Source organism: Osmerus mordax, chromosome 21 (assembly GCF_038355195.1).
Source record: "Osmerus mordax isolate fOsmMor3 chromosome 21, fOsmMor3.pri, whole genome shotgun sequence".
Classification (NCBI taxonomy): domain Eukaryota; kingdom Metazoa; phylum Chordata; class Actinopteri; order Osmeriformes; family Osmeridae; genus Osmerus; species Osmerus mordax.
In genome coordinates, this window is record NC_090070.1 from 13,590,251 (window position 1) to 13,612,489 (window position 22,239).

The following is a 22,239-nucleotide window of genomic DNA, read 5'->3' on the forward strand; positions in this document are numbered from 1 at the left end:
GACACATCTTGTAGTTTATGTAATAATTATTTTCAGATTTCCAAACAATAATATGTAAATACAAGTTTTAAAAATATCATTTACAGTTTATATATCAATAAAATCTAAACTAAAAAATATACAGAGAATGTCCTAGCTCATCTGCAGATTGCTTGAGAGGAGGGAGAGGGGAGAAGGAGGGAGGAGGGGAGAGAGAGGGAGTTTGCAGTGAGGAGGTAAATCTAGAAAGGTTTGAACAAGACAGTGGTGGTTCTTCTAACATGAACACAGAACCACCCTAGCCCTAACCCACATAGAACACAGAAGAACCACACAGGAGAACCTAACAGGACAAGACTAGAACACAATGGTGGAGGGATGACATAATTCAAAGTGATTTTGGAGACAAAAACAAACAGCAGTCACATGATGCAAATGTGCTGCTGGCTGGTGTTAGTGTAGAGTGTGTAGGAGGTTGTGTGTGTGTTACTGTGTGTGTTACTGGATGTGTGTGTGTGTTACTGTGTGTGTTACTGGATGTGTGTGTGTTACTGTGTGTGTTACTGGATGTGTGTGTGTTACTGTGTGTGGGTGTGTTACTGTGTGTGTTACTGGATGTGTGTGTTACTGTGTGTGTTACTGGATGTGTGTGTGTTACTGTGTGTGGGTGTGTTACTGTGTGTGTTACTGGATGTGTGTGTGTTACTGTGTGTGTTACTGGATGTGTGTGTGTTACTGTGTGTGGGTGTGTTACTGTGTGTGTTACTGGATGTGTGTGTGTTACTGTGTGTGTCACTGGATGTGTGTGTGTTACTGTGTGTGGGTGTGTTACTGTGTGTGTTACTGGATGTGTGTGTGTTACTGTGTGTGTTACTGGATGTGTGTGTGTTACTGTGTGTGGGTGTGTTACTGTGTGTGTTAATGGATGTGTGTGTGTTACTGTGTGTGTTACTGGATGTGTGTGTGTTACTGTGTGTAGGAGGAGGGGATGTAGCCCTCGTCTCCGCTGGCTCTCTGTACCCGGATCCAGCCGTCTCCTTTATCCTGCTCCATCACACTCAACTGCTCCCCCTGCTGGACAGAGATGGTGCCCTCGCTGGAGCCTGAACGAACACACACACACACAGAGGTATACACATGCACCATACCCACACACACAATTAGTTAGCTAGCTGTGTTCCAGTAGTAGGAGTTAGCTACCTGTGTGTGTTCCAGTAGTAGGAGTTAGCTAGCGTGTGCATGTTCATTTATTCATTTTTCATTTAGTCATTTAGCAGACGCTCTTATCCAGAGCGACTTACAGTAAGTACAGGGACATTCCCCCGAGGCAAGTAGGGTGAAGTGCCTTGCCCAAGGACACAACGTCATTTTCACTGCCGGGAATCAAACCAGCAACCTTCGGATTACTAGCCCAATTCCCTCACCGCTCAGCCACCTGACTCCTGAATGTTCCTGTAGTAGGAGTTAGCTAGCTAGCGTGTGTGAAAGCCTACCCTCGAAGGAGTAGAGGGCGGTACACTGTCCTACAGGAACCTCCAGATCATCAAAGTCGTCATCAAACTCTGAGTAGATGTTCTGGGAGGGATCTCCAGTTACTGTGCTGCAGATCCACACACACACACACACAGACAGACAGACATACGTAAAACAAAACAATATTCAAAATATACAAGTATGCAAAAATACAGAACACACATTCTCACACACACACCTGTGCTGGTAGTTGTTGTTGCTAGTCGAGTCCTCTCCTCCAACAGCTTCTGACAGCCACGACTGCAACACACACAAACACACCATGGACACGGGCGCACAATGAATGAACTCCACTCTAAGTTTTTTTGTATTCTGTTGTGTGTGGTGTGTGTGGTGTGTACCTCATACTTGGCCAGCTCCCCCCTCAGCCGGGCGAGGGTCTGGGAGGTGTGTGAGATCTGGGGCTCCAGGCTGGCTGGGTCCCCCAGAGCAGGGTTCTGCTGGTACACACTCTTCATCTTCTCTAGAGCCTCACTGAGGAGGAGAGGAGAGGAGGAGAGGAGGAGAGAGGAGGAGGAGAGGAGGAGAAGAGGAGGAGGAGAAGAGAGGAGGAGGAGAAGGAGGATATAAAGTGGGATGAAGGCAGACAGAAAGATTATTGTGTGATTGACTGTCCCTTTGGTCTCCTTGGACACCATGTTTACAGGTTCGTCTCCTGATGATGATGTCACACCTCTGGTCTGTCTCCTTCTGCAGGTCCTTTGTGATGTCATCAACCCTGGCCTGCAGCTTCTTCCTTCTCTGCTCTGGAGGGAGATGGGAGTAGTCCTCTGCAGGGGGGGGCTGGACATACACATACACACATGCACACACCACACACATACACACATGCACACATACACACATGCACACACCACACACATACACACATGCACACACCACACACATACACACACCACACACATACACACACCACACACATACACACCACACACATACACACATGCACACACCACACACATACACACACATACACACACCACACACATACACACCACACACATACACACATGCACACACCACACACATACACACACATACACACACCACACACATACACACACCACACACCACACACATGCACACACACACCACACATACACACACATGCACACACACACCACACATACACACACATGCACACACCACACACACACACGCACACACCACACACACACACGCACACACCACACATGCACACACATGCACACACCACACACACACACGCACACACCACACATGCACACACCACACATGCACACACCACACACCACACATCACACATACACACCACACACACACACACATGCACACACCACACACATGCACACACCACACACCGCACACACACACGCACATATACACACACATGTAACAATTTTGTTGTATATTGAGCATAACAGTATTGGATAGATCATTCCTTGCACTACAACCCTAGACCAGTAGATGGAGCGCTTGGATGGATGGAGGAGAGGTGGAGTGGGGGAGGAGGGGGAGATTAATCTGACAGAGAAGGATAAAGTTTTGAAAAAAAGAGAGAGAGAGAGAGAGAGAGAGAGAGAGAGAGAGAGGAGGATAATTGAAAGCAGAAATAAGTGTTTGTGATTGGTTCAAACCATAAAGGAACCATCAATCCACAACCAACCACAAACCCTGATCATCAATATGCCCCTAACAACCACTTCACCATGGTAATCCTAACCGTAGAAACTGTTACCATGTGTTTATCACCATGCGACATCTGGAGACAGAATAGAGAACACACAAACACACGTGTCATTCTAACATCACACAACTTAACATGTTCTCACCTCATGCTGCACACACACACCCCTCTCTCTCACACACACACCCCTCTCTCTCACACAAAAATTTTTACATTTACATTTAGTCATTTAACAGGCACTCTTATCCAGAGCGACTTACAGTAAGTACAGGGACATTCCCCCGAGGCTAGTAGGGGGAAGTGAACATGTTAAGTCGCTCTGGATAAGAGCGTCTGCTAAAATGATTAAATGTAAATGTGAAGTGCCTTGCCCAAGGACACAGTGTCATTTTGCACAGCCGGGAATCGAACAGGCAACCTTCTGATTACTAGCCCGATTCCAAATAACAAAAAACAAATAAATGGACGCACGAGATAAAGCTGTTTTCACACATACAGGCAATCCGCTTCTTGCTCGTCACCTCAGAAGTTTAATAAACTAAAGTTTGTGCAACATTGCCCTTGTTACCTACACCTGATTGCCTGTCGATGAGAAGGCTACACTAGATCCACTGGCAGCGACTGAATTAGTCTATTAGCTCCTTGTGAGCGGTGTGGCGCTGGGAATAGCATTTACTTCCTTGCATATACTGTGCTAGTTGTGTTATGCTAGCTGTGCTATTTTGATAGGCAACATACTGACGTTGCTCGTCACAAATGCCCTAATAAACGCATAGAATAGGTTTAGCTTCTCTTGCTAGGTTTCCTGTTCACGCTGCCAGGTATGTCACACTGCCTTGTGGGGCCTGTCACATGACTCCTGTCACATGACTTGCATTGAAAATAAATGGGAGGCAACATTTTGGTCTACCGCCCCCCCTGAAAAAGCTCCTAGGGGAACACGGGTAGGGACCTTGTTCTTCTTGATGAAGGGCCAGAGTTTGGGCTTGGTCCTGGGCCCCTGCAGGCTCTCAGGTGCCCTGGCTGTCTGGCTGTAGTCCTCAAACTCCACCTCTCCTGGACGCTCAAAACCTGACTTATGCTGCTCCACCAGAAGCATGGAGTCCTACACACACACACACACACACACACACACACACACACACACACACACACACAGGGTTCAGCGTCCACAGGATATTTCTATCTAACACTATTTAACACATGCTTTATCCAAAGTGATATACAGGGGGGATTTGAAGTTGAAACCTGTAATGCTCTAACCACTGAGCTGTACCCATACCACACACATGTCACAGGTGTAGTGGTACAGGTCACAGGTGTAGTGGTACAGGTCACAGGTGTTGTGGTACAGGTCACAGGTGTAGTGGTACAGGTCACAGGTGTAGTGGTACAGGTCACAGGTGTAGTGGTACAGGTCACAGGTGTAGTCGTACAGGTCACAGGTGTAGTGGTACAGGTCACAGGTGTAGTGGTACAGGTCACAGGTGTAGTGGTACAGGTCACAGGTGTTGTGGTACAGGTCACAGGTGTTGTGGTACAGGTCACAGGTGTAGTGGTACAGGTCACAGGTGTAGTGGTACAGGTCACAGGTGTTGTGGTACAGGTCACAGGTGTAGTGGTACAGGTCACAGGTCACAGGTGTAGTGGTACAGGTCACAGGTGTAGTGGTACAGGTCACAGGTGTAGTGGTACAGGTCACAGGTGTTGTGGTACAGGTCACAGGTGTAGTGGTACAGGTCACAGGTGTAGTGGTACAGGTCACAGGTGTAGTGGTACAGGTCACAGGTGTAGTGGTACAGGTCACAGGTGTAGTGGTACAGGTCACAGGTGTTGTGGTACAGGTCACAGGTGTTGTGGTACAGGTCACAGGTGTAGTGGTACAGGTCACAGGTGTAGTGATGCTGCCCGTCACCCACCTGTGCAGGGTTGGTTTTGGCCGCTGCGCTGGCGATGCCGTCTAAACAGCAGGAGATGATGGGTGTGACATTGCGCTCTGTCTCTGCCAGCTGGAGGTACCCTGCAGCTAGTCTGGAGCCACGCTTCTCATCCATGTCCTGTAGCTTCTAAACACACACACACACACACGTGTATATATATATATATACCAGCTGGAGGTATCCTTCTGCTAGTGTGTGTGTGTGTGTGCGTGTGTGTGCGTGTGTGTGCGTGTGCGTGTGTCTCACGTTGAACATCAGGGGGATGTCTGTGTAGTAGAAGCCATGCTGCTCCTTGTTGTATCTCTGCAGGTAGGCAGCATAGTCATTCCGGCACTCCTCTGCAGAGTGCACCCTGGCATGGGAGTGCTGCTTCACCTGAGGGAGGGGGGGGCAATGTGAGTAAGAAACCTGTGTCCATGAGTGCGTGTGTATGTGTGTGAGTATGGTGTGTGTGTATATGGTGTGTGTGTGGGTGTGTGTATGGTGTGTGTGGACCTTCTCTACGTCAGCCTTCGTAGCATTGGTGTCCTGCTCGATCTTCTCTGCTTGCAGCAACGCTTTCTCTGCCTCCGCCCACTCCTTAGCACAACGCTTCTTAATCTGCACACACACAAACACACACACACATTCATTTTCGTATTTTTGCACTGTGCCTGGTAAAGGCAGATCCTTACTTGACACTTTTGATCGTTGATCTGCTGTACCTTCTGTACAAACTATTGTTCAGTCACTTGGATAAAAGCGTCTCTTAATGAATAAGATGTGAGTGTGTCCAGGTGTGTGAACAGGTGTGTGAACAGGTGTGTGAACAAGTGTGTCCAGGTGTGTGTCCAGGTGTGTGTCCAGGTGTGTGAACAGGTGTGTGAACAGGTGTGTGAACAGGTGTGTGTCCAGGTGTGTGAACAGGTGTGTGTCCAGGTGTGTGTTCAGGTGTGTGAACAGGTGTGTGTCTGTGTGTGTCCAGGTGTGTGTCCAGGTGTGTGTCCAGGTGTGTGTCCAGGTGTGTGAACAGGTGTGTGAACAGGTGTGTGAACAGGTGTGTGTCCAGGTGTGTGAACAGGTGTGTGTCCAGGTGTGGAGGAGCAGGAACTCACAGTCTCCAGCTGTTTGAAGCTCGCCTCCAGGCTATGCTGGGCCTTCTTAGCCTCAATTAGATACTAGAGAGAGAGGGAGGGAGAGAGGGAGGGAAATTAAATGTTGCATTATGATCAAAAACTGTCTTTTTCACTTCCACCCTCCCTTTCCTCTTCTCCTCCTCCCTCCTTCTCCCTCTCCCTCCCTCTCCTCCTCCCTCCCTCCCTCCCTCTCCTCTTACCTCCTCCCTCTCCTCCTCCTCCCTCTCCTCCTCCTCCCTCTCCTCTTCCTTCCTCCCTCCCTCTCCCTCCCTCTCCTCTTCCTCCCTCCCTCTCTCTCTTCCCTCTCCCTCCCTCCCTCTCCTCTTCCCTCCTCCCTCCCTCTCCTCCTCCTCTTCCCTCCTCCTCCTCCATCTCCTCTTCCCTCCTCCCTCTCCTTCTCCTCCTCCTCCTCTTACAGATTTCCTCTCCGTCTTCAGCTCCTGCAGGTACTTGCTGAGGTCCACACACACCCCCGTCACCAGGTTCTCAGCCACCAGCTCTCGCTGGCCTGCGTAGTCGTTCAGCTCATTCAGAATGTCCTGGAACGACGCGTGATTGGTGAACCTGCCAGGGGGAGGGGCAACAGGACAAGCTGTCATTGGTGGACTGGTTGTGTGTGTGTGAGTGTGTGTGTGGGGGGGGGTAGTGTTCACCTGCACTCCAGCTCCTCTGCTTTGCTTTTCTTTGCGTACCTCTTAGTCAGACTCCTGGGGGAGCCAGAGAGCTGTTATTCTACATTACTGTATGTAATAACCAAAACACATGTACACTAAATGAAATAAATTGAACGGAAATATCACATGTACACACACACCACACACACACTCACATACACCACACACACGCTCACCGTAGCTGCTTGGCGTAGCTCTGCTCTATGTCTGTGCGTTCTTTAACAAACTTGATGTAGCGTTCCATGAGCTCCAACCCTGATTGGGTGTGTTTGTCGATGACATCATACTGGTCCTAGTGAGAGAGACCACAGGGGTTACACACACACACATATACTCTATAGAAGAGACTCAGCACATTCTTGTTTGAATCCAACACACACACATACTCAGACACACACATCCTCACACACACACACACACACACAGGAACCAGTCAGACAGGCATATCCAGGTAGGTGTGTCTGTGTCTCAGTCTTTCTGAATGTTTGAGGGTCACACACACACACACAGACAGGACACAGTGTTTGTGTGTGGGTGTGTCCTGTCTGTGTGTGTGTGTGTGTCCTGTGTGTGTGAGATCACCCCCAGCTCCACCCTGTGACGGTCCCTGGGGCCCCTCCTAGTACAGATCCCCACCCTAGTGTGTGTGTGTGTGTGTGTGTGTGTGTGTGTGTGTGTGTGTGTGTGTGTGTGTGTGTGTGTGTGCGTGTCCTCCAGATACAAGTGATGTGACTGCCGGAACCAAGAAGAAAACCAGCAACGCCTGTCTGTTGGTCATTAATAAGGAGAATCAAGCTAGAAATCATTTATAGCTACAGGCTACAGCTACAGAGAAGCTAGCAACAGGCTACAGAGAAGTTAGCAACAGCTACAGAGAAATTAGCAACAGGCTACAGGAAAGCTAGCTAAAGCTACAGAGAAGTTAGCAACAGGCTACAGAGAAGCTAGCTACAGCTACAGAGAAGTTAGCAACAGGCTACAGAGAAGCTAGCTAAAGATACAGAGAAGCTAGCAACAGGCTACAGAGAAGCTAGCTAAAGCTACAGAGAAGCTAGCTACAGGCTAAAACAGCTACAGACCAGAACTCTGGTCCTAGAACCTTGTGCCCAGGATACAGAACATATAAGCTAGGACCAGACTCTAGAACCTAGTATCTGGGACATAGAACCTGATCCTGTAACCTTAGACTTAGAACCAAGAGACCATAACCCCAAAAAGAGGTTACACAAGAGGTGTACACCTCTGTTCTAGAGGATCTAGAACACAGGATCTAGAACCCATGTGATCTATAAAGACAGTAGTTGGCACAGGACCAGAGCATGGGCTGTGTCTCAATACAGTAACCATGCTGCCTCTGCCTGCAGAGCATGGGCTGTGTCTCAATACAGTAACCATGCTGCCTCTGCCTGCTGAGCATGGGCTGTGTCTCAATACAGTAACCATGCTGCCTCTGCCTGCAGAGCATGGGCTGTGTCTCAATACAGTAACCATGCTGCCTCTGCCTGCAGAGCATGGGCTGTGTCTCAATACAGTAACCATGCTGCCTCTGCCTGCAGAGCATGGGCTGTGTCTCAATACAGTAACCATGCTGCCTCTGCCTGCTGAGCATAGGCTGTGTCTCAATACAGTAACCATGCTGCCTCTGCCTGCAGAGCATGGGCTGTGTCTCAATACAGTAACCATGCTGCCTCTGCCTGCTGAGCATGGGCTGTGTCTCAATACAGTAACCATGCTGCCTCTGCCTGCAGAGCATGGGCTGTGTCTCAATACAGTAACCATGCTGCCTCTGCCTGCAGAGCATGGGCTGTGTCTCAATACAGTAACCATGCTGCCTCTGCCTCCAGAGCATGGGCTGTGTCTCAATACAGTAACCATGCTGCCTCTGCCTGCAGAGCATGGGCTGTGTCTCAATACAGTAACCATGCTGCCTCTGCCTGCAGAGCATGGGCTGTGTCTCAATACAGTAACCATGCTGCCTCTGCCTGCTGAGCATGGGCTGTGTCTCAATACAGTAACCATGCTGCCTCTGCCTGCAGAGCATGGGCTGTGTCTCAATACAGTAACCATGCTGCCTCTGCCTGCAGAGCATGGGCTGTGTCTCAATACAGTAACCATGCTGCCTCTGCCTGCAGAGCATGGGCTGTGTCTCAATACAGTAACCATGCTGCCTCTGCCTGCAGAGCATGGGCTGTGTCTCAATACAGTAACCATGCTGCCTCTGCCTGCTGAGCATGGGCTGTGTCTCAATACAGTAACCATGCTGCCTCTGCCTGCAGAGCATGGGCTGTGTCTCAATACAGTAACCATGCTACCTCTGCCTGCTGAGCATGGGCTGTGTCTCAATACAGTAACCATGCTGCCTCTGCCTGCAGAGCATGGGCTGTGTCTCAATACAGTAACCATGCTGCCTCTGCCTCCAGAGCATGGGCTGTGTCTCAATACAGTAACCATGCTACCTCTGCCTCCATCCCCAGACCAGGGGAGGACGTTTCATTATGGCTTTCACTTCTTAAAAACTGCTAATCTGTCCCCTCCACTTGTTATCACAATAATTGTATTTAACGCCTCACTAGGGCTGAGTTAAGGATAGAGCACCTTTAGAACTCACCTGGTCACCATGGCTGGTTTAGATTGTGTGATCTCTCCATGACCTCTGAACCCTGCCCCCCACCACCACCACCACTACCACCCACAATCCACTGTTAGCCTCACACAGACAAGGGAACTCTGTCAAAACAACTGCGTGAATATGTGATTTTTTCTTGAAGTATCCAATAATTGGATCATCAACTGGTTGTGTAATGAAATGTATCACACACTACCTCTCCCTTATCATTATCAACTCCTGACTGGACGGTACCTGGTCTGTCAAGTGTCCTTTCTACCAGCTACAGTACACTACCCCCGCCGTCGTGTGCCTTCTTTAATGACTCCAAAGTATGCAGGCAGAAGTTGCGAAACAAGTTCAAGCCTCACCGACAAATCTGGAATGTTTCTCACACAGGAGAACTGCTCCGTACGGGGTTAACTTTGACACGGTGCACAAGGCTGTAAACATACAGAGCGACCCCGAAACATGACTTGAAAACAATGTATTGGTCGGACAGGCTGTTCACTGAGAAAACCAGCTGGCGTTCACAATCCCCTTCTCATGTAGCCTCACCTTGGAGCCTGGAGGAGTTTAGCTAAGTGACGAGGTGACACGGGTAGAAACTGAACTAGAACTCCTTACCCACAGGTCGTTCCCCCAGTCCATGTCTCCGCGGATAGTTCCCACGGTTATATATATATAAAAAAGTTGTTGTATAATTCCGGGAGACTCGGTCTGATAAAATTGCGAAGATTCTTCGCCAAGTCGGTCGGTCGGTCGGGGAGGGTGGAGGTGAGGGAGGAAGCGCGAGGAGGAAGGGGACGCCCTCTCCTTTGACTGACGCGCCTGTTTCTTCAAGCGAGAGAAAATATTTTCGCCCGCTTTTCCTGAAACAAGTTTGGGTCGCACGACCGGTGAGGAGCGAGAAAGAAAAGGGGAGGGGTGTATCCGTGTCACTCCGTTTTCAAACAGAAGCGGTAATCCCAGTTACATGGATTGACTGTAACATGACACGAAGTACAACAACTATTTACCCAGGCGGTCAACTGTCCTTGTGTTTCATTCTCTTGTTGAGAAACGAGGCAGGAAGGAGGTACCTAGTGATGGGCAGGGTTCAGCTGCAGAGCTGCAGACGGCAGCAGGAGAGATTCTAGACCATTTCAACAGGGGGCCAACAGATACATTCAACATTATTGTTGTCATGCAGTGTTGTTCACTGAATTGCAGGCGTTAACCAAAATACCATGTTTATAATTATTCATTATTATTGTGTGTTAAAAGCCAACGCTTTTATCCAAAACAACATACAAATATATGATATAAATATAAAAACGAAATAAAGTTAAGTACAACAGAAAATCAAAGATCATGGATCAAGATTTAATTGATCTGTTTTTTTCTTAAGATATTGATGAATTGTATTCTGTAGAAACCTTGTGTGTTAACTTCTGTGGAGCTGCTTTGTGTGAGAGAGAGATTGTATGTATGTGTGTGGGTGAGTGTTCCGGATAGTGGGTTATAGAATCATGTGTTCCCTCCACAGTACTGCCCTGTCTCCTGTGGAGCAACAAGCTGGTGACACACACACACACTCACACAAACATATATTCATACACACCGACTCACACACCTACACACACATATTCATACACACACTTTCACACACACACTCACACAAACACACACATATTCATACACACCCTCTCACACACACAGTCACACAAACACACACATATTCATACACACCCTTTCACACACACTCACACAAACACACACATATTCATACACACCCTCTCAAACACACACTCATATACACACACATACTCTCACACTTGTGTGTGCAGTGTACAAGCCTGCTGTATCTCTGTTTTAATTGGCTGGTTTCCATTACCCAATCTGTTGCTCTAAATATAGAACATCTCTATCACCACCCTCTCTCTCTCCCTCTGTCTCTCCTCCTCTCCTCCTCCTCTCCTTCTCCTTTTCTTCTCTCCTCCTATCAGACACAGACCAGGAGACAATGGTTAGGGCCATGTTCTTTATTACTGCTCACATGTCAATAACCATGATGAGACACACACACTGTTCATTCTCTCATCGAATCACAATTCTATTCTATCCATCCTTGCCTCTCCTGTCCTCCCCTCCCTCCTCCTCCTATCTCCTCCTCCCTCTACACCAGCTGAACAAGGGTGATGTTGTAGAGGACCTGGTGTCCGTTGTTCCAGGAGAAGAGCAGTCTCTCTCTGGGGTTGTAATCCAGCATGGAGATGTGGGCGTAGCGGTTGTGGAAGGGGATGTCTGTGTAGCGATACTCTCCGCTGGTGGTGCTGAAGGAGAAGCGGATCTTGGCTCCAGACAGGTGAGAGTCGGTGATGTAGAGGGTGCCACAGATGAGGAAGCTCTCGCCAGCACTGCGCTTGGGGAAGCCAGTGTCCCAGGAGCGCAGGGGGGACAGGGTCAGGGGGTCCAGACGACTCACCTGTGGAGGGTGGACATTACACCTGGACACACGCCTGGACACACACCTGTTCACACGCCTGGACACACGCCTAGACACACACCTGGACACACACCTGTTCACACACCTGGCCACACACCTGTTCACACACCTGGACACACACCTGTTCACACACCTGGCCACACGCCTGGACACACGCCTGGACACACACCTGGATACACACATGTTCACACACCTGGACACACACCTGGATACACACCTGGATACACACCTGGATACACACCTGGCCACACGCCTGGACACATACCTGGCCACACGCCTGGACACACGCCTGGACACACACCTGGATACACACCTGTTCACACACCTGGACACACACCTGGACACACCTGGACACACCTGGACACACACTTGGACACACACCTGTACACACACCTGGACACACTTGGACACACACCTGGATGTTGCCGGCGCTGGCGAGGGAGGCGTGGACCGCCCAGAGCCCCACCTCATCCACCATGAGGTCGATGTCAGAAGCTCCGCCCCAGCTGTAGGGGAAGGTGTCAGACCCCGCCCCCTCCAGAGTCCTCTGCTGCAGCACCTGACGAGACCTGAGGTCATACTGTACCTGGGGGGGAGGAAGGGGGGGGGAGTGGAGGGGGGGGGAGGGGGAGGAGGGGAGGGGGGGAGTGGAGGGGGAGAGTACAGTAGAAATACAAATAAAACAGAAGAGAGTAAAGTAGAGTAGAGAAGTTCTGTAATGTGGGATAATTGTATATGATACATAGTGTCTGAAGAAAATGCAGTTGTATAAAATCAAGTCATCTGTATTAGCCAATAACATGCCACGATGCTGCCTGTGTCCAATAGCGTACCAGGATGTTGCTGTGGTGCTTGTTGTAGTAGAGGGAGCCGTTGTAGACCACATGACCTGTCCCAGACCAGGGATAGGGCAGCAGGTGCTGGGTGAGGCTCCGCCCATGCAGGAAGTCCTCCATGTTCCTGAACTCCAACACACGCTTACCGTTAACATAGCCGTCCATACTCCACACCTGAGAGGAGAGGGGAGGGTTGAGGGGGACGGCAGAGGAGAGGATATTAGAAGAGTGAAAGGGAGGTGTGGGGGAGGGATGGATGGATAAGAGAGAGGAGAGGAGAGGTCTGTCTCTCTGTAATGATTCCAGAACCCATCCCAGTGGTTCTTTGCTCACATCAACTTCCCCTGCCTCCAATATCTGTTACACCTCCCCTCCTCTCTCTCTCTCCCCTCCTCTCTCTCTCCCCTCCTCTCTTTCTCCCCTCCTCTCTGTCCCCATCTCTCCTCTCTACCCTCTCCCCCCTCCCCTCTCCCCCCTCCTTTATTCCTCCCCCCCCCCCCCAACAGGTAGGGTGTACTACTTCAACCACATCACCAACGCCAGCCAATGGGAGCGTCCGGGTGCGGGGGAGGGGACCCAGACAAGGTGCGCTGCTCTCACCTGCTGGTCAAGCACAACCAATCACATCGCCCGTCCTCCTGCAGGGAGGTTAACATCACCAGGACCAAGGACGAGGCGCTGGAGCTCATTCAGAGTAGGTCTCTCTCCTCTGTCTGGTCTTTCTCTCTCTCTCTCTCTCTCTTTCTCTCTCTCTCTGTCTCCCTCCCTCCCTCCTTCTCTCTCTCTCTCTCTCTCTCTCTCTCTCTCTCTCCCTCGCTCTCTGTCTCTTCTCTAATCAATGGTAACAATAGCATTTTGTGTAACCGGGTTACAAGAAGACTCTGTTGTCGGGTCAATGGTAACCGGGACATACTTGCCATATCTAGATTCTGTCTCCAGGGATACACTCAAATAGGGAACAGACATGGGTCACCACAGTGACATAAATCACACACACAGTTGCCCTGACAACCTGCTTAATATGTCCTTCACTGGGAGAGAGGTGGTGTAAGTTTGTGTGGGGTGTGTGTGTGTGTGTGAGGTGAATGACAATGCAGGTGTGCCTCACACACACACACACACACACCCGGGTGTCGGAGGAGAGCATCATGCCGTCGGTCATCCAGGCTCCGAACCGCGATCCAGAAACTCTCACTGTTACTGGAGCACTGATGTCTGTGAGGTGACCACACCCTGCACACACATATACACGCACAGGACACACACACACACATATACAAACAGAGGACACACATGGTTAGACAGGTAAATCGGTTCATTTAATTTTGTCTTAAAATGAAATCTTGTTCAGAAAAGGAAAATAAATTATAACAAAGTTTATTAGCAAAAACAAATTGCTTACCTACCCTCACACACAACCCCACCCCACACACACGCACATACACACCACACCCCCCCACACACACACACACACATACACTCCCCTACCCAGCTTGTTCATGCAGGCCAGGAGACGTGTCTCTAAGACAACAGCACTCTCCTGCAGCTCCTCATAGCTCCATCCGCCTGCCTCCTCCTGATTGGCTGACAGGATGACTGACAGGTTCAGGAGTTGATCCCTGAGCAGGGAGAGGGTCTGGAGGCGGGACATGTACTGTGATGTCACCAGCAGCAGCGGGAGAAGTTGAGACATCTGACCCTTCAACTCCTGAAAGAAGAGAAGAGAGAGGAGAGGAGGAGAGAGAGGAGAGGAGAGGAGAGGAGAGGAGAGAGAGGAGAGGAGAGGAGAGGAGAGGAGAGGAGAGGAGAGGAGAGAGGAGAGGAGAGGAGAGGAGAGAGGAGAGGAGAGGAGGAGAGAGGAGAGGAGAGGAGAGGAGAGGAGAGAGAGGAGAGGAGAGGAGGAGAGGAGGAGAGGAGGAGAGAGAGGAGAGGAGAGGAGAGAGAGGAGAAGGGAGGAGAGAGAGGAGAGGAGAGAGGAGGAGAGTAGAGGAGAGGAGAGGAGAGAGAGGAGAGGGGAGGAGAGAGAGGAGAGGAGAGAGGAGGAGAGAGGAAAGAGAGGAAAGGAGAGGAGAGAGGAAAGAGAGGAGAGGAGAGAGGAGGAGTGGAGAGGAGGAGAGAGAGATGAGAGGAGAGAAGAGGAGGAGAGGAGGAGAGAAAGGAGAGGAGAGAGGAGAGGAGAAGAGGAGAGAGGAGAGGAGAGGAGGAGAAGAGAGAAGAGGAGGAGAGGAGAGAGGAGAGGAGGAGAGAGAGGAAAGGAGGAGAGAGAGGAGAAGAGGGAGGGGGAAAGAGGAGATATGGGGGGTGGATGGATGATAAAAACACATCATCTGTAAGACACACACACTGTCCCCCTGGTTTCTCCATCCCTCTGTTCTTTATCTCTGTCATCCTTCACTTTCTCTGCCCTTCACTTCTTCTACCCCTCTATCTGTGTGTGTACCTGCAGGGCCTGTGGGGTGAGGAGTGTGTGTGTGTGTGTGTGTGTACCTGCAGGGCCTGTGGGGTGAGGAGTGTGTGTGTGTGTGTGTGTGTGTGTGTGTGTGTGTACCTGCAGGGCCTGTGGGGTGAGGAGTGTGTGTGTGTGTGTGTGTGTGTACCTGCAGGGCCTGTGGGGTGAGGAGGGTGTGTGTGTGTGTGTGTGTGTGTGTACCTGCAGGGCCTGTGGGGTGAGGAGTGTGTGTGTGTGTGTGTGTGTGTACCTGCAGGGCCTGTGGGGTGAGGAGTGTGTGTGTGTGTGTGTGTACCTGCAGGGCCTGTGGGGTGAGGAGGGTGTGTGTGTGTGTGTGTGTGTACCTGCAGGGCCTGTGGGGTGAGGAGGGTGTGTGTGTGTGTGTGTACCTGCAGGGCCTGTGGGGTTAGGAGGGTGTGTGCGTGTGTGTGTACCTGCAGGGCCTGTGGGGTGAGGACGGTGTGTGTGTGTGTGTGTGTACCTGCAGGGCCTGTGGGGTGAGGAGGGTGTGTGTGTGGACCCGCCCCTCCACCCCCCTCAGGAGGGGTTCAGAGTCCTGGAGGAGCTGCAGGTCCCTGGAGGAACCAAGAAACACGTCCTGAATCAGCAGGCTGATGGTCTGCATCTGTGGAGGGGGAGGATGTGACACCTGGACACACCTGTACACACCTGTACACACACACAGTGAGGATGCAGACACAGAGCTAATCAACAGTCCTGTAAAGAGCAAAGAGAGAGAGCAGAAGGAGAGCAGAGGGAGAGCAGAGAGAGAGCAGAAGGAGAGCAGAGGGAGAGCAGAGAGAGAGCAGAGAGAGAGCAGAGAGAGCAGAGAGAGAGCAGAGAGAGAGCAGAGAGAGAGCAGAGAGAGAGCAGAGAGAGCAGAGAGAGCAGAGGGAGAGCAGAGAGAGAGCAGAGAGAGAGCAGAGAGAGAGCAGAGAGAGCAGAGAGAGAGCAGAGAGAGAGCAGAGAGAGAGCAGAGAGAGAGCAGAGGGAGAGCAGAAGGAGAGCAGAGGGAGAGCAGAGAGAGAACAGAGAGAGAGCAGAGAGAGCAGAGAGAGAGCAGAGAGAGAGCAGAGAGAGAGCAGAGAGAGAGCAGAGAGAGAGCAGAGAGAGCAGAGGGAGAGCAGAGAGAGAGCAGAGGGAGAGCAGAAGGAGAGCAGAGAGAGAGCAGAGAGAGAGCAGAGAGAGAGCAGAGAGAGAGCACACACTCTCACACACACACACACCACACACACATCCACACACACACCGCAGCCCCCCTCCCTCTCCCCTGCTCACCTGCAAAGCGAGCAGGTGGGTCTGGTGGCTGTGGGCGTCTCGGCTACAGAGATTGTTGCCGGGGGCGACCACGGTACACACACACCCCCCATCAGGGACCGAGGAGGAGGTGAAGACACTCCAACCTTCCTCTTCCTCACCTGGGAAAACCCCCTGGGGGGGGGGGGGGGGGGGGTTGCAGTAATTCAAATGATGTCCTAATTTCTCCCTTCCTCTCTCTCTCTCTCTCTCTCTCTCTCTCTCTCTCTCTCTTTCTCTCTCTCTCTCTCTCTCTCTCTCTCTTTCTCTCTTTGTCTCTCTCTCTCTTTCTCTGTCTCTCTCTCTCTCTCTCTGGTCTCTCTGGTCTCTTTAATTAGCAACACAGCACCTCTCACACCTCTCCATCTGTTCCTCCAGCAATTACTCTGAGAGTGTGTGTGTTTTAGTGTGTGTGTGTGTGGGGGGGTGCAGTGTGGGGGAGTGTGAGGGAGTGGACCCTACATGTGTCTTTGTGAACCTGCTGAACTTGCAAAGTGCCACTATGAGCATGCTGGGGACTGGGTTGTCTGCCAAAGGTGTGTGTGTGTGTGTGTGAGAGAGAGAGAGTGTGTGAGTGAGAATATTTCATTAAACAAACAGCACACAGAAACTGCCTTAAACATTCAACATCTATTCTTTCTCTTTACAACTCTTCTCTTTTCCCCAAAAAATATTTTCATCCATCCATTCATCCCTCCATCCATCCATCCCTCCAATTATTGTAATGTGTAAATCATTCAGACTGAAAAATAGAAAAAGAAAGAGAAAAGCAGAGAGAGAGCATGTGTGTGTGTGTGTGTGTGTGTGTGTGTGTGAGAGTGTGTGTGTGTGAGAGTGTGTGTGTGTGTGAGAGTGTGTGTGAGAGTGTGTGGGAGAGTGTGTGTGTGTGTGCGTCTGTGTGTGTGAGAGTGTGTGTGTGTGAAAGTGTGTGAGTGTGTGTGTGAGTGTGTGTGAGAGTGTGTGTGTGTGAGGGTGTGTGTGTGTGTGTACATACGCTGACTCTCTTCTCATGTGTTCCGTCGGGGGCGACCAGGGTTCCATTGAGGCCGACCAATGAGGGCAGAGTCTGAGACATCCAGTTAGCAACCATCGCCATGGTGCTCAGGACCACGCCAATCTTCATCACAGGCACACTCATCCTCACACACACACCCACACAAACACTGGCTAAATCACACACACTAAATCACACATGCACACAAGTCACGCACACACACACTCATGCATGCACACTGTTTCACACACGCACAATCACACACACTAAGTAAATCACTCACTCAAACAAATACACACAAATGAACTAACTCAAGAGACACACAGACACTGTCACCAACTAACTAATTAACTAACTAACACAAACACACTATAATCCAGACACACACACACTCACTCCTTCCCAGAAGTGTCCAGGATGGTCCAGAGAGGAGATAAGATCCTTGTTTAGTCCGGTGGATGGATGGAAGGTGGAGATGAATCCAAACAGACAGAAAGACTTGGGTTAGGGTTAGGGTTGTCTTGAGCTGGAGATGTAGGGATAGAAGGAGAACGAGAGAGGAGAGAGGGGAGAGAGGAGAGAGGAGAGTGTTCTCTCCTTGGTCCAACAGAGAGAGAGAGGAGAGAGAGAGGAGAGAGAGGATAGTGTTTGGTCCAACAGAGAGAGAGAGGAGAGAGAGAGAGAGGAGAGAGAGGAGAGAGAGGATAGTGTTTGGTCCAACAGAGAGAGAGAGGAGAGAGAGAGGAGAGAGAGAGAGAGGAGAAAGAGGAGAGTGTTTGGTCCAACATACTGGGGCTCAGACTGCACTGTTCTATCATTTATACTCCTCCCCCTAACCCTCTCTCCCCCTCTCCCTCCCTCTCTCTCTCCCTTTATCTCTCCCTTTCTCTCTTCACCCCTCCTCCTCCTTTCTCTCTTTCTCGCGCTCTCTATCTGTCTCTCTCTGAAGACATGCACGCTGGTACAACATTACCATCTTGTGGTGTAGACTAGCCACTGCACCCAGTATTGAAAGCCCTTTAACCAAATTCTGTTCAAAGTCGTTTGAAACGGGAGCATCTGGTTGGTGTTTTAAAATGAAGGATTCATGGGCTGATTCTGAACTGTAAATGTTTTTAAAGTTGTTTTATGATTTCATCATACACCATATGTTATTCTTGTAATACATATACTTGTCGTTTTTCATATTGTAACAACTTAGGGCTGACAATCTCAGCCGGGATATTCTTGAAAAAAAGATTTAATATTTCAATGAACCTTCCTGGTTAAATAAAGATTAAATAAAATAATAAAATACAAACACAATCACAATGTATTATTGATTTGGAACAGTTTGAGTCCAAATACAGAAATAAAACTCAATTTCCCAGAATGCCCCTCTCCCTGTGGATATGATACAGCTGTCCTATAGCACCATGACAAGTTACACTCAAACACACAAACAACAACATCATCAAAAAACAACACAAACTATTCAAACACCTCAGGGTTATGAGGGAGTTTTCAGTAAAGAGGAATGTGAACTGAGTAACATATGATTCAAAGAAAATGTTTGTGTGCATGTTTGTGTGTGTGTGTGTATGTGCTGTGTATGATTAACATTGTTCTTGATAAAACTGAATTATAAATATGTGTCGGTAAAATGTCCTTGTTATTCTGCTAATAACTCTCCCGGTGGTCCCGGTGGTCCCGGTGGGCCCGGTGCTGTCAGCCGCTGAAGCAGACAGGTCCGGTGCTGTCAGCCGCTGAAGCAGACAGGTCCGAGCTGGAAGCCGAACTTCTGGTTGCTGCTGCTGAAGTCCAGCACAGCCACGTCCAGCAGAGGCAGCAAGGCTGCCTGGGGGGCATCCAGCAGCAACTCAGTCCTGCCCTGCCCTGCCCCAGCCTGGGCACACACACACACACACACACACACACACACACACACCACACACACACACACACACACCACACACACACACACACACACACACACACACCACACACACACACACACACACACACACACACACACACCACACACACACACACACACACACACACACACACACACACACACCACACACACACACACACACACACACACCACACACACACACACACACACACACCACACACACACACACCACACACACACACACACCACACACACACACACACACACACACACCACACACACACACACACACACACACACCACACACACACACACACACACACACACACACACACCACACACACACCACACACACACACCACACACGCACACACACACACCACACACACACACACACACACACACACACACACACACACACACACCACACACACACACACACACCACACACACACACACACACCACACACACACACACCACACACCACACACACACACACCACACACACACACACACACCACACACACACACACCACACACACACACACACACACCACACACACACCACACACACACACCACACACACCACACACACACACACCACACGCACACACACCACACACACCATATACAAATACTGGTTATAAATTCACACAAAACACAATGTCCATATATGTATATGTATTCACACACCAATACACACATATCCAGATATCACATACACCCACACACACCCCCCATCCACACACCTAGACCTAATCACAAACGCACCCCTACTCCTAATCACACACACACGCCTAGCCCACCCCCACCTGGCAGCTGTCGTGTGTGGCGGTGATGTAGTGTGTGTTGAGGTGAGTGAGCTCCTCCCCGCTGCTGGCCTTGAAGCGCAGCGCCCCCTGCAGGGAGAGCGAGGCGTCACGCCACCCCACAGAGTTCTGGCACAGGTAGGTGAAGCTCTGCCGGGCGCCGGCGCTGAGCAGGCGCAGGAACACCAGCTGCACCACGTCCACCGGCACGCCTTCCCCGCCCACGTAGGAGAACTGGGGGGAGGAGGACTCACATATGAGCACTTACAGGAAACACACACAATCTACAGGTACACACACTCCCCCTACACACACACCATACACATTTACATTCAGTCATTTAGCAGACGCTCTTATCCAGAGCGACTTACAGTAAGTACAGGGACATTCCCCCCGAGGCAAGTAGGGTGAAGTGCCTTGCCCAAGGACACAACGTCATTTTTCACGTCCGGGAATCGAACCGGCAACATTAACATGATTAATAGCCCGATTCCCTAACCACTCAGCCATCTGACCCCTGATACATTCACCATACACAAACACACATTTCATACACACTCCCCCTACACACACACACCATACACATTCACCATACACATTCACCATACACAAACACACACATCATACACACTCCCCCTACACACACCATACACTCCTGTACCTGTTTGCCCCTCTTGAAGCTGCTGTACCAGCTACCAGGCTTCTCCCCCTTCCAGCTGCTCAGTCTGACCTGCAACATCATCATCACCATCACCACCATCATCACCACCATCACCACCATCATCATCACCATCATCACCATCATCACCATCACCACCATCATCACCATCATCACCATCATCATCACCATCACCATCATCACCATCATCACCATCACCACCATCATCACCATCACCACCATCATCATCACCATCACCACCATCACCATCATCACCATCACCACCATCATCATCACCACCATCACCATCACCACCATCATCATCATCATCACCATCACCACCATCATCATCACCATCACCACCATCACCACCATCATCATCACCATCATCACCATCACCATCATCACCATCACCACCATCATCATCACCATCACCACCATCACCATCACCACCATCACCATCACCACCATCATCATCATCACCACCATCACCATCACCACCATCATCATCATCATCAGCACCATCACCATCACCACCATCATCATCACCATCACCACCATCATCATCACCATCACCACCATCATCATCACCATCACCACCATAATCATCATCATCACCACCATCACCATCACCACCATCATCATCACCATCACCACCATCACCACCATCATCACCATCATCACCATCACCACCATCACCACCATCACCATCATCACCATCACCACCATCATCATCACCATCACCACCATCACCACCATCATCATCACCATCACCACCATCATCATCATCATCATCACCACCATCACCATCACCACCATCATCATCATCATCAGCACCATCATCATCACCATCACCATCATCATCATCATCACCATCATCACCATCATCACCATCACCACCACCACCATCACCATCACCATCATCATCATCACCACCATCACCATCACCACCATCATCATCACCACCACCACCATCACCATCACCACCATCATCATCACCATTGTCAATGATGATGTGTATAGTGTGTGTGTGTACATGGTGTGTGTGTGTGTGTGTGTACATGGTGTGTGTGTGTGTCTCACCGACTGGAACCTCTTATCTGGGTACAGGCAGGTCTCCCCCTCCGCGGTGAAGTTACAGAACGCCTTGAAGGAGTCTCTATGGCAACCCTGGTTAGGGTCGATCCAGTACTCACCTGAGGAGGGAGGAGTCAGTCAGACAGGCCGACAGACACAGTGTGTACAGGTGTGTACAGGTGTGTGTGTGTACAAGTGTGTGTGTGTCCAGGTGTGTCCAG

At 50.1% G+C, this 22,239-nt stretch overlaps 3 protein-coding genes across 5 annotated transcripts in view; all 3 read right to left on the reverse strand.

Annotated features, from left to right (window-relative positions):
• Positions 1–10: 10 nt before the first annotated feature.
• On the reverse strand, positions 11–10,298 carry trip10b (thyroid hormone receptor interactor 10b). Of its 3 annotated transcripts, none has more exons than XM_067259807.1 (15): positions 10,140–10,298; positions 7,084–7,199; positions 6,887–6,940; positions 6,650–6,797; positions 6,213–6,275; positions 5,614–5,718; positions 5,365–5,493; positions 5,098–5,244; positions 4,131–4,283; positions 3,230–3,253; positions 2,186–2,295; positions 1,854–1,986; positions 1,691–1,752; positions 1,473–1,579; positions 11–1,082 (listed from the first exon to the last, which is right to left on the reverse strand). In XM_067259807.1, the coding sequence occupies exons 1-15, from the start codon at positions 10,161–10,163 to the stop codon at positions 946–948; spliced, it is 1,512 nt and encodes a 503-aa protein (XP_067115908.1). In that variant the 5' UTR covers positions 10,164–10,298; the 3' UTR covers positions 11–945. The 3 variants fall into 3 exon arrangements, with proteins under 3 accessions (XP_067115908.1, XP_067115907.1, XP_067115909.1); XM_067259806.1 differs by having other exon boundaries at positions 3,215–3,253; XM_067259808.1 differs by lacking the exon at positions 3,230–3,253.
• Positions 10,299–11,650: 1,352 nt separating this feature from the next.
• LOC136965626 (noelin-2-like) lies at positions 11,651–17,825 on the reverse strand. Its single transcript, XM_067259809.1, has 8 exons — positions 17,576–17,825; positions 16,564–16,716; positions 15,767–15,910; positions 14,325–14,544; positions 13,963–14,069; positions 12,834–13,010; positions 12,416–12,586; positions 11,651–11,979 (listed from the first exon to the last, which is right to left on the reverse strand). Exons 1-8 carry the CDS (start codon positions 17,717–17,719, stop codon positions 11,671–11,673), a joined length of 1,425 nt encoding a protein of 474 aa, XP_067115910.1. The 5' UTR covers positions 17,720–17,825; the 3' UTR covers positions 11,651–11,670.
• An 860-nt stretch (positions 17,826–18,685) lies between these two features.
• col5a3b (collagen, type V, alpha 3b) overlaps positions 18,686–22,239 on the reverse strand; it is a 33,053-nt gene continuing 29,499 nt past the window's right edge. The window contains exons 62-66 of the mRNA XM_067259227.1: positions 22,025–22,137; positions 20,945–21,013; positions 20,287–20,517; positions 19,305–19,460; positions 18,686–19,264 (exon numbers count right to left, since the gene is read on the reverse strand). Of these exons, the coding sequence (XP_067115328.1) occupies positions 19,314–19,460; positions 20,287–20,517; positions 20,945–21,013; positions 22,025–22,137 (560 nt within the window). The 3' untranslated portion in view covers positions 18,686–19,264; positions 19,305–19,313. The remainder of the gene's footprint in view (positions 19,265–19,304; positions 19,461–20,286; positions 20,518–20,944; positions 21,014–22,024; positions 22,138–22,239) is intronic.

Excerpts from the sequence above, each read along its gene's own strand:
- trip10b (XM_067259806.1), bottom strand. The coding sequence starts at position 10,163 with ATGGACTGGGGGAACGACCTGTGG. Across the intron at positions 4,284-5,097 it reads CCAAAACCAACCCTGCACAG|GACTCCATGCTTCTGGTGGA; the intron begins GTGGGTGACGGG and ends GTGTGTGTGTAG. Across the intron at positions 1,580-1,690 it reads AACAACAACTACCAGCACAG|CACAGTAACTGGAGATCCCT; the intron begins GTGTGTGTGTGA and ends GTGGATCTGCAG.
- LOC136965626 (XM_067259809.1), bottom strand. The coding sequence starts at position 17,719 with ATGAGTGTGCCTGTGATGAAGATTGGCGTGGTCCTGAGCACCATGGCG. Across the intron at positions 15,911-16,563 it reads CCCACCTGCTCGCTTTGCAG|ATGCAGACCATCAGCCTGCT; the intron begins GTGAGCAGGGGA and ends CCCCCTCCACAG. Across the intron at positions 14,070-14,324 it reads GGCCTGCATGAACAAGCTGG|GGTGTGGTCACCTCACAGAC; the intron begins GTAGGGGAGTGT and ends ATGTGTGTGCAG.